General features: G+C 27.4%; 1 protein-coding gene across 1 annotated transcript in view; it reads left to right on the forward strand.

Moving 5' to 3' along the window:
* The first annotated feature begins 7,352 nt into the window (after nt 1–7,352).
* Nucleotides 7,353–13,532, forward strand: part of LOC107170406 (gamma-butyrobetaine dioxygenase-like) — a 64,669-nt gene continuing 58,489 nt past the window's right edge. The window contains exon 1 of the mRNA XM_089215031.1: nt 7,353–7,822. Coding sequence (XP_089071157.1) covers nt 7,601–7,822 — 222 coding nt within the window. The 5' untranslated portion in view covers nt 7,353–7,600. The remainder of the gene's footprint in view (nt 7,823–13,532) is intronic.

Raw genomic sequence — 13,532 nt, forward strand, 5'->3', positions numbered from 1 at the left:
GTGATACATATTATACAGGTACAGCGTAACTGTTTTTCTGACATAAAATGGAATGAAAAATCGATAAAAGTAATTTTTACACGTACAAAATATAATATACAATATGATTCATCAAGCACGTTCATTTCCTTCTTTCCTTTAATAATATAATGGTGTTATTTAAAATTTGGTTTTTATATTTTTTTTTTATACACTTAAAAATTGAATTTTCCTAAAAGATATCAACTATCAAAATTTTCCTATTTTAAGAGTGTCTTGTGGAGATTCAAGCTCCTATTTATAAATGAGGAATTGCCCATCATATAGGTATAATATATATATACCTATATTATTATTATTTCGACCTAATATTGCATATTTTTTATTTATTTTTTTTTTATTATTTCCCTTTTATTAAAAAATAATTATTGCATATTATATTTTATATTTTAGTAAAACCATTTTAACTGTTATTTTTAGTGTAAAAATTGTACTTAAAAACTAAATTTTAATTAAGGCACATAAAAATATTGTCAAATTATTACAAGAAACTCCTTATAAGGAGTACAAAAAAATTTAATAATTACAAAATATGATCTTCATGTAGGTATATTTAAAAATTTCAAAAGCAAGATTATATTAAATTCATGATTAATTAACAAAATGGAGAAAACCATGCTTGGTGAATTAGCCAGGGAATATCAACCTTATATTTTGGTATAATGCTATACTCGATGATTATAAACTCTACCGCCCAAATGGTTTTCGGCTGTTAAAATAACGTATACTATAATATACTATTTTTATATAACTATAAACTGCGCCTTTTCTACCGGAATTCAGCTAAAACCACTAGTGTGAAAATATTATATGTATTACACAAACATAGGTACCTATAACTACGGGCAATCAGTCCTCTCAATCGCCAGGCCACAGAAGGAGCATTAAATCGTTAAGTGTTTATCTTGTACAAGCGGGGACCAAGCCAGCTAAAACGGTGTAGGCATGTAGACGAAAATAGCGATAATAACAATATTTAGTATTATAGGTACACGACGCATAATTGAGGATATAATATAAAACAAGGTGAGGGAGAGGCTCAATAAAATATCATCCCTAACCCCACTCTATGCTGTGTCTTGCAAGAAAGATATGGTGACTGTGGTAAAAGATTATGATAACTCGCTGTCGTGTAAGTATATTATATCACTTTCAGTGCCACACCAATATTTCTAATCTATCTAGTGCCACACGCCGCGTATCTATTAATAACATACGCGGGATTATAAAATATGTATATGAAAAAACGCGGGAAACAGAAACCGACTGAAAAAAATGATTTTTTGATAAATAATAAAGCAGTGCCTCTACGGCCGAATTATTATAGACGTTTATTTACAATGTGCACTGCACATTGTAAATAATTAATAAATTGTGCACTAATGACGATCACGGATTGGCAGTTGCTTGATGGGCTCTACTACAACTGACATGTCTAATCACTGATGATGATTTTAATATCTTCATGTTCGCCAATTTAAGTAAGTTTTCCAATTTTCATTAAGCCTGAAATTCTTTATTTTTAAATGAAAAAATTAACTTTGAAAATCCTACAAATTTATAAATTAATATTCTATGTTTAATAGGTTAGTGCCTCAGTGGTATCATATAAACCTAACTTTATTGTGGCTATTATAATTTACAAGTGTAGAATACGACTCATAAAATTATATGAAGTGATTAAAAATAATTGGTACAAGGAAGCAAATGTAATATTGTGTCTCATGTGTGAACATTCATATCGTCTAATTTTCTCTATACCTATCATTATAATACATCCTATACCAGGAGTAGCCCACTTGCAGCTCACGTCATAGTCGTATACTGCTCGCGTTTTATTTAAAAAACAATATTTACTTACTAACGATAAAATACTGCAGTAATTTTATAAACATTTTAAAATGTATTTATAAATATTTTGGCTCTTGAATCATTGTCTTTATCCATGCGGCTCGTAGATGTGTTCATGTTGGCCATCACCCTTGTTCTATACAGTAGTATGTGAACAATTTAAAATTTACTTATACTGTTTTTTATGACCCTTAAACGTCTCATATATTTATAGTTCTCACCATCACGTTGGTAGACCAAAACGTTTTAAAAAAAATACATTGAATACAACTAGTTCTTTAAATACATAATATGGGTCATTAGTTCCAATTTTCTGTTTTTTTTTGTATCACTAGAAAATCAATAATAACGCGCTAAAAGATATATTATTATTATCATTATATAACAATCAGCACAGGCTTTTAGATAAATCTTGTTTCTCAGTGTTCATTGAATTTAATATTTTATTATAGTTATATAATACTATAATAATAACTGCCGCTATAATAGTATAACTTTACTATATTATTAGCACATATTTCCAAACCACTTTTTCAAATTTCTAATAAAAAATTTTAACAAAAACGCATTGTATATTATAATGGTATGTCAATAAATTCATGGGAGTTATTTTTCTAATTGCCACTGTTACAGTTTAAACTTTAATTAAAACTTTTGTAATACTTTCGGATGGAATTTTGTGATAGGCTATGTGTAATGAAAAAGCTCAATTTTTTTATCGTTCGATTTTTGATTAATAAACCAATATACGGTTAACAAGTGCATTTGTTATGAATTGTTCGGTCTGGGAAACATAATATACGGCTTATCTATGTGCATAAAACACGTCTAGCCAGTTATAAAATACAAATTCGTTCAGCCGACGTTCACCGGAAACCTCGACACACAGAGCGGAGTGACAATGAAAAACAGACATAGGAATCATACACTACTGCCTATATGTATAATCCGGATTTCACCATTTATTTAAAACGTGTATCACACACACATTATTTTTTTCCTTCATTTTTTATAATATATAATTCAATTTTATAAAAGTATCGAGTTTTAATAAATTCATGTTTAAACCATGTAAAAATTTACACATTTATTAGGTAATATAAAACCATCATATACATATTATATATACTGAGTACCAACTAAATTTATAGATTAATTTAAGCTTTTCAGGGAAAAGAAGAAGTATTTAGGAAGGGAGGGACATTTTCCCGAATCCTCACGTGAATAGATATAACATGAACTGTAGATAATGTCAATATTATATTAATATATTAATATAGGACGTAGCAATGTGACCTTGTTTTGAGAAAACACGCTTAGTATATAATATAACAACTCGTTTACACAATATACATGATCCGATGACAATATTTACATAATATATTGTTATCATACCACTGTGTATACCCATCCAATACAAACATATCTATAGGTACATATATATATATAACACTAACTATAGTAACTGTATTGCTTACTTCATCTGGAAAAAAATTTACAGTATTATAAAATACGACACTTTGTGTATTTTGGTATAAACGTAGGTATCTCAGCGCATGGTCAACTTAGCTTCAGTTTACCTCACTCATAGGCATTCACAAACTTCAATTTTTGATCAAGCCTAGAACAATGATTTTTAATGTCTATCTAATACTAAGACAATGGCTATACATTTTATTTAACATATCAGTATACATTCTAATTAATAATTTATAACTGTACACTGTATTATCGATATCAATAAGAATAAAATTAACAATTATAATAACATTTAATGGCGCAATAACATCGAAACTCTAAATATTAATTTACACATGTGAACACTAAATAGTAGGTACCTATAAATAGCTAACACAATTAGATAATTGAAGAAGAAGTCCGTAGACTTAAATACCGTAGTATTCAATTAAAAAGTGACTTTTTAAATTATATTTAAACGTATGAATTTTCTATGAACATATTATTACAATTTACTAGCTGAATTATCCGTCGCTGCCGGGTTACGGTAAAAAAAACAAATAGTTGAATAATTGTAAATAATAAATAAATATAAAGGATTTATCGTGTATACATTTATTACATTAAATTAAATTACATTAATACATTTATCATGTATACATCGTTAGAATAATGTGCAATTAATGTATAGGAAAAACATATAATGAAAAAAAAAATAAATAACAACGAATTTGAGTATTATTATTATAGAATTTCTTTATAAACTATATTCATTGTATCTTTTTTTTTGTTTCGTATTATTTGTATTTTTAACTTTTCAGAAGATCTAACTTTGGACATGGGCACAAGGCCACATAAAGTTTACCATGGCTAAACACAGGTTGGGGTAAATACAATCCTATTTTATCCAATGTTTGACCCTGCGTTTTGTTTATTGTCATAGCAAAAGCTATTCTTATCGGAAATTGACGTCTGGTGAATGAAAAGGGAAGAGTAGAATCTGACGGGGTCAAATCAATTCTAGGCAATAAAATACGATGACCAGTTATAGATTCCAAGTCGAAAGAATGATCGTACATATTTCGTACAATAAATCATGGGCCATTCATAAGATTGGAGATAACATTTAAATTTAGTACCAAACTGTGCGGTGGTAAACCATTTAAATGTAAACTATCAAAAAATTCTGTAGGAAACAAAAAATCGTCATAATCTTTTGACACTGTATTTAAACTTAAATACGTTTTTTCTGGCCCTGGTAACATATTGGCAATTGAGTTATTTATTTAATAACAATGTTAATTTTTAGATGCAAGAATTGCAAATTGTGAAAAAATAAACACATTTTCTAAATTAAAAATAATATTTTTAAATAAAATAATAAAGTCGACTAATGCATTCAAGTTCGATGTGACCAGCATACTCGCAATCTAGGGTCATCAAATGTTCGTAATCATTAGAATTATAAATAGGTAGTCTATACGAAAGCTCACCAATGACAAATTCTTTGTACACATCCCAATTATTTACCATCAAGTTATTAAGTTAACCACTCTTAATCGAATATTTCGATGTTCTTCTTGCGTGCCGAATATTAAATGTGACACGGAACGAAATAAACAATTTCCATCGCCTGGTATTGAAATTAATTGATATTCCATTTTTCGACAACGATTCAGACGACGACACCACGACGATAACTGTTCAACAACAGTAACAATTATTATACAATTATTCAACTATTTGTTTATTTTTACCGTAACCCGGCAGCGACGGGTAATTCAGCTAGTATAATAAAATTAAGTTGTAAAGATGTGTTAGTGCCAGGGATTGAAACCGTTTCATATTTTAACGGTTTCGGTTTCGGTTTTCTAAATTTTCTGGTTTTGGTTTAGGTTTTAAGATCGGTTTTTCAAACTTTTTGGTTTTAGTTTCGGTTTCAAAAAAGGTTTTTAAAAAAATTTATCGGTTTCAAGAACGGTTTTTGAAAATGTTTGGTTTTGGTTTTTGGAACGGTGTTTGTATTTTTTTCTCATACCTAATATATTTTGTAATTGTTTTAAGATGTTCATTTCTGTTTTTAATACACAATAAAACAATTTTTTTTGCGTATTTTTTTGCATATTTTTTGCATATTTTAGAATTTTTGAGTGCATAAATATGTGCATATTTAGCAATAATTTTTGCATAAAAATCCGGGCCCTACTTATGATATTTGAACAAAATATTAAATTTAAATGGATAGTTGCTAAAAAAGGTTATTGGAGTATTGACAATTCTGTTATTTAAAAAGGTATAAATACACGTTTAACACACATTTTTAATCCAAGAGATTGTTAGATATTTACATATTTCTATTTTTTAATAACATGTGTCGTTTTTATTACCAATACTCAATAGACAATCGCAATAAATATTAACATTACAATTAATATAATATAACAACAATACAGATTACTGATTAGTGATTACAAACATGTATAACCGCATAGGGGTGGACAAAATAATAGTAGTTATATTATATTTTAATTTAGAACCAATACAATAAGTATAGGAATAATATAAAATATAAATAGAACAATATTCGTATTACCAATATATATTAATATTTCGTAAATCGTAATACTGATTAGTGATTACCTAAGAGCATCGGGATTTTTATTAATAAATTCCAACATTATATTATTTTCTTCGAATGAAAATACTCGTTTTAACTAGAATTATAAATAATATAATTAACTTTATAACATTTGAAGAAACCGATATTGATTTTAAATTTTAATCGGTTTTTCAAGAACTGATCAGGAACGGTTTTTCAATTCTATGGTTTCGGTTTGGGTTTTATAAACGATTTTTTAAAGGCCTCGGGTTTCAGTTATGGTTTTTTAATCGGTGTTTTAAAGCTTTTGGTGTCGGTTCCGGTTCCGGTGTTCAATAATGAAAAAAACCGCGGTTCTAACCGGTTTTAACCGGTTTTTGAAAAACCTGTTTCGATCCCTGGTTAGTGCACACGGTAAACAACGCGCGTCGCTATGTAACAATAGCGCAAACTTTATACTTCCAATAACTATTTAAATAATTATTTTTTTGGACTTTTCTCTTTTGATGGCTCATCTACACTCCGAGTACTTTCGTTTAAAAAAAAATCGTGAAAATCGGTCCGGTAGTACTTCAGATATAACTGTCACAAGAAATCGCCTTACTACGTTTTAATAATATATAAAGATAATATACGCACTATAACTCAATGTATACATATTATGATTTCTCTAGAAAATGTCCGGTCAAGCTCACGTTTAAGTAGCTCACCCCGTGAGCACGTTTATGAACTCACTTTGTAGACACGCCTGACCGAAGTGAGGTGTCAGCCTGCAGTGGTAGATTAGATACAAGATACAACACTTGATGTGTTTCTAGTTTCGGTTTAGGTATAATGACTTGAAGAGTTAATCGTTATAAGTACTAGGTTTAACACCGTCTGTGAAGATTAATAATTTTAAAATTCGGCACTTACTATAATTTTTAGTTTACATGGTGTGTAATCATCAAAAATATAAAAAATAAAATTGACCAGAGTCCCCTATTATTATTGGATATGTCTAAATGTATTCTCTAAGTTCTTCTGCTCTCCTAGTGTTTTTAAAAATAATCTCTACAATTGTTATCAAAATCACTTTAGTAGCTTACCGTCTCAAAACGCAAACCACTGGCAAGGGAGGGGGCATACGCCGATAGCTTAACTTAACCCTTGCAATCATCCATTTAAACTATAACCCATGTAATTTCTCATTTCATAGGAAGTAACTACTACTAAAATGATATTCCTAATTTGTCACAGCCGCGCCGCCGTCTACGATGTAAACCTCGAACGGATCGGGCACGATGCCATACCGTGTAGCAGACGGCCGATTCGGTTGGCCCCACTCCAATCACGTGCCACACACGACAAAGCCCGCGATATCCGTCGAACGACGTGCGAACACGATCGGCGTGTCCGGTTCTATCCGAGGCGTTCCCCCCGACAGTTTAGTCTGTGCAAGCGGGCACGCATGCTGTCACTCGTATCGTCTGGCGAACTGTTTTCGTTTTGTCGTAGAAATAAAACATCCACAAAATAATAAATTACTGCTGCTGCCGTGTTTGCCGTGAAAAAGCTGCACTACAAAGCCTCGCATACCTGTCCCAGTCCTGACCACCGAGTACACGTGGTTAACGCTGTGGTAATCGAAATCTTTAGTAGCGGGTAACCAACATGAACGGTGGCTCTGTCCGGCGGTGGTCAGCGACCGATTCGTTCGGCGGCGACCAACACCGTGAAATCCGGCTAGACGACGGTTGTGGATGCCAAATCCGATACCCTCACGTGTGGCTTAGGAACAACTGCCAGTGTTTATTGTGCACATCCACCGAGTCCGGTTTCCGGAAACAAGTGATCCGTGATTTTCGGTTCAGTTCAGCGCCGACGCGACTCCAAGTAAGTCATCCACTATTCACACGTAATATACTTTTATGATACTTTTATTGTTTAATTATATTATCGTACTACTCCTCTTTTATATGGTCGATGATAATATATTAAAATACTATTAAAGTTGTGAATCTTTTAGTAAAAATGAGAATAATACATTCTAATTGATTACAACAGTTCCCAATTTTTTCGAAATCAGATTATGCAAAGCATTTCCGTGCTATAAAAATGACGAGAAACCGGGGAAACTAAAAAATAAACATACATTTTGTTCTATATATAATATTATATAGGTTGAAACAAGTTTGAGAATATACTTTTATTCAAAAACATACTATTTCCATCGTAGAATTAAATCAAAACGTTTCATTAACATTTCGGTACAAATCATGATATTGCCTTTGTTGTACCTAACCTTGTACATACCTATAAGAGAATATATTTTCAAACGTGTCATTGTCGACTGCCATTTCCGAAACGTGTTTTTGCTCATATTTCGCTGTATAGGATACAAAAAGATTTTAATATTATCAACTTTTATGAGTTTAGTAACTAAAAATTGCACTAAAAAGTCATCCTTGTTATCAGGATATTGAACAAGCAATTTTTATAAATTTAACAGTAAAGTAAATAATTTTTGTTAGCTTTTCCTATTGGTGGGTGAGAATAAATTTCTGCACAAATTATTTTATTACATTGTTCAAAACATTGTCTTGTATTAAATTAAACATAGGTCTTCAAAAAATGTTGGATCTTTAATTTTTTTCTAAGTAGGTACATATTCGTAGTAAGTAAATACTAAACTTCTTGGCTTTAATTTAATTTATATATATATATATATATCCTTACCATAGAACAGCACAAACATTGTATACCATAATCACTCATCTTTATCATTACATATAATATTACGATAATCGCTTATTTACGATTCAATTATGTAAGAAATAAGAACTTATTATTACCTCAGTACATTTTAATTGACCTTTCTATTTAATATGTTATATTAATATGGATAATCTTAATATTGTATTCAATAAGTACGTAGTGTTATCATTTTGTTTTTATTACCATAATTTTTGAACAATAAGGTTTAAATACGCAGGTACAAAATATAAGCTAATAAAAATAAAAATAAAATACAAAATTCTATACTAATTTTTCTACTACATATTTTAGCCTAATTAAATATAAGTGTCCTTTATAAAAAATACTAAAAATCACAATATCACGTTTTTTTTTTTGTAACTACACATTTACTATATAGGTACAATTATTTTTTTAACGTATATAGTTAAATTAATTTCAAGTTATTTATGATACAATTATATTTTCATACATATTACATATATATATTATACAATTATATTGTTATATTTTTATTATTATTTTATTTTTTTTATCATACAACTAATATAATATTCTCACCATTGAGTTGTTTCTATATTGATATATAAAATATAAGTATAAAACAGATTGTAATATTATATTATGAGATAATATTTTAATAATTACTATACAATATAATATTATAATATTGTATCCAATTTGTTAACGGGAAAAATTGGTTCAGTCTACAATACTTTTAGAAGAAAAATAAATGTCTAATATAAATATAAAATGTAATGTATTTTAAAATACTCTTAGAAATGTAGGCTGATAGATGGATAGACGGTCAAAATCGTTTTTTGCATGCAATGATTAATATTATTGAATTAAAAATTGAACTCACCCACAGAAGTATTCTATTATGGCGAGGTACATTCAAAGCCTACTATACAACAAAGTTAATTGCCAGTTTTTTCCCAGCATTTCAATTTAAAAAAATTCAAACAAATTTTATTTTTTAAATGTGCACAAAATAAAATATACAATTTTGATAGATATATTGTTAGTACAAGCAATAATATAGAATTATAAGCAGTTGATATATAAAATCTAATAACTTAGTGCTTGATTAAGAAATAATTTAATGTAGTTGGACATTTTAATTAAAACTAAAATGTTTTTGTACTTCTATAGTTCTATTACTTCTATTCCGTTTAAGGTATACTTATTCCAGATCAATGGCATAATGTTAAGTTACAATCCCCTCCTATTAAGTTTTCAGTACCTAGTCTAATTATTTTAATGGGGATAATAAATATTTCCAGTCATTTGCATTTCATATTTTATTATTGTATAATATCTTTCATTTAACTTAAATTCAATACCTAATAACAGTCAAGTATCAAAATGTATTACAATAAAAAAATGTGATTAAATTTTCACCCTTATTTATACTCTGAACTGTATGATCGAAAGTAGACCAACTCCAACTTCATAAAAGTCCTCTGCAACTTATAAGAATGATACAGAAATATTCATTAAACATTATACTTAATAAAAATCCAATTTTATTAATTTTTACCAATATGGCAATATATTCTAATATATTATAATATAAACATTGTTTTCCCGGGTTTGAACTTTTTTTATACTTATGTTTTTAATATACCTAGTTGAATTAATACGTAAAACAGTGTAGGTTTGCCTTTTTAGAGATTTAATAACTACCTACCCACGAATACAACAACAACAAAACATAACTTACAATTAATAACGTGTACAATAAATAAAATGTCACGCCAATTATTATTCGTTAATAAGTAAGTTATTATTAGTAATCGTTATAATGTTGTCAATTATTTTTTTTTTGAAGGTATTATAGCCAAGATTTTTCCAATTATTTAATGACATTTTTTGTTGTATTATTAGTTTATTTTTACACTTTGTTTATTTATACTTTTGTTGTAAGTACACTTTGTGCAGAAGATTGTTCTATAAATTATCAAATTAAATTATTTTTAGATACCATTTTTGTTACTTTTGTTGTATAGCAACACAGATCTTTATATTATAATATGTACCTAGTATGTAGGGAGAGGGACTCACATATATTACATTTTTAATGACTTAAATTTGTCAGAATGTTAATTTAGGAATGACAACTTATTATATTTAAATTATACATAATATTGTGATATTTAAATTTATAAAAATTACACTTTCAATATTATACATGATTGTACATAGCACGTTATTATAAAAAAAAAAAAAACAAAACAAATATCAATGTTATATAAATGTATTTGACTAATAAACTAGAGTAATACAACGATTTTTGATTTATTATTGCTAATACACTGTATTACGGCAATACAGCATGACGATTATTTTTTAAAGTTTAGATGGAAAAATTTTAATTAAGGAACCAGCGTCTAGCCGTGACAATGGGGAATTAAAGGGAAAATAACCGGAGGGGACTCTCAATTCATGAAAATGTTGTAATAGATGGTGTGATATAATAAGTGTTTAATGACTTTATAAATATTTTAAAATTAATTTTGGATATCTTCAAATTTCGTATAAAATTTTATTTATATGGACAATTAAATAATGATCATACAATTCAATATTAAAAAAAAAATGTATTATTTATTAATAATGTTATTATCCTTATAATTATTACATATGTTCGAAGTATTATGCGAATTCCAATTACAAAATTCGATTCAATAATAGATTATAAACAATCATTGAAAAAAAAAATTAATAGAGTATAGATTCAAGTTTATTTAGTTTTAACATCACACTGGTCCATTAAAATGTCCATCAAGCGTTATAAGGTATATTTTAATGTATTATAGGGTATTAATTTACTAGCATAAACTATCTTTATATTTTAGTCTTCATTTTTGAGTTAACTATCATGTTATTTTATCAGCGATGATGGTATATCATGTTACAATGTTCCAACAAAACAAAATTATATTTATATTATATAATACAAATACTGTTAAAACATCGATTATAATGGAATTTAAATTGTTTTTTAATTTTTATTAAATAATATTTTTACATTAGCTACTACGCTACGTCTTAGCATTCAAACATCAAACAGTGCAATTACATCGTTATTCTTACTTCAAGTACTTCATTCTTTCCACTGTTTCTTTACCAAGCCTCTTATATTTTATAATATTATAACATCAATTATTATTATTATTAAATATGATATATTATTATGTATAATAATGTGTAGCATGCTGAATAAAATATTTAAATTTGACATAAAACATAAAATTAAGAAACCACTAATTCCCATGATAAAGGTTTTTATGTAATATTTTGAAATGATTATTAATATTATTACTTTATACTCATTAGTCTATATGGTTATATCCTTAGCCAGTGGGTGCAGGTTACGTATGGAAGTAAAAATTATGCGAACAATCAATATTATTATTTTGGTTTTCTTCTTGTTTGAATTTGGCCACCCCCTCAATGTTTAACATTTATAGTTAATAAATACAATTTAATTATTATTACATATATATATATATATATATAAATATTTTTTATGATTTGTAAAAACATGAAATAAATAATGAAACATGAAAAGTCCAAACTTTGTAGAAATTATAAATAACTAAACAAAAATTATTTTGTAGAAAAAATCAATTGATTACGTATAAATAATGGGATTGTAATGAATTAAAATAAATATAATGTACTAGCAAAACATTTTTTTTTTTTTTTAGAACAAAAAAAAAAAAATATAATATAATATGAAATGCTGTTTAATTGATAGCTTATATATTTTTAGTATTTTTTTTTCTTCGTGTCGATATAAATAAATAGTTGGTCTATTATCTTTAATATATTTATCTATATGAAAAACTATTTATCTTGGTTCGACCATGGTAATTAAACTTATTAATTTAAGTACTATAATATTATATTATTAGCCTTCTATTATTGATATATGAAGTAATATTACTGTGCACACTATAGAGGGTATAAATCCAAAAATAAATAATCTAGTAATTAAAAATTGGGTAAATTAACAGGTTACGTTGTATTGTGTTACGGCCACTTTAAAATAATATACTCTATTTCAAAACTTTACTTATATACAGTACTTAGTTACACTTATTTATCTGATATATTTCTTTTTACATCGTTAATGTAGTACAAAGCTACTATAAAATGACACAGCCGTGGTTGAATTTCATAGAATAGAATATATGTAATATGTATATTATATATTCATACCTTTAAAGGAAAAATAATTAAACAAAAAAAACCATCATTGGTATTTAGAACCGGAACTCTTATTTAATTTTCTCTTCGAAAATTATACCAATTATACCTTTTTATGTAAATGCTATCGGTACGTTTTTTTTACACAAACAAATAAAATGTGAATTCACCCAGTATTAATTTTTGCACTACCTCAAAAAAAAAAAAAGACACACAAATTTAGCCCACTTTCCTCTATTATAAAAAAAAAAAAATGCTTTTTTAATTTAAAAATTGAGAGACTAATTTGAATACCTTTCCCTTTCATATTATGTCCAAGAATATTTTTATATATATATTTATATATTAATTCAAATTAAAAATTATATTGTTACGAAATAGTCAAATAAACATTGGTTATAATAATTATTTAGAACTATAATAACTTAAGATTGAAATATAATATACTAGCTACCATGCCAGTGTTGTCTGTGCAAAAGATTTCTATGCCTAATGTCTATACCATTGTACTATCCTTATATTATTTTCAACTAATTATAATATTTAAACAATATGTAACCAATGGAAATCTTTTTAACAAACGAAAAAATATTCTTTTTTTGTGTGAGCTGAAAAAAATGACATATATGAA

Source organism: Diuraphis noxia, unplaced genomic scaffold (genome assembly GCF_037042655.1).
Source record: "Diuraphis noxia isolate RWA-SAM2 unplaced genomic scaffold, SU_Dnox_SAM2 contig0001, whole genome shotgun sequence".
Taxonomy (NCBI): Eukaryota; Metazoa; Arthropoda; class Insecta; order Hemiptera; family Aphididae; genus Diuraphis; species Diuraphis noxia.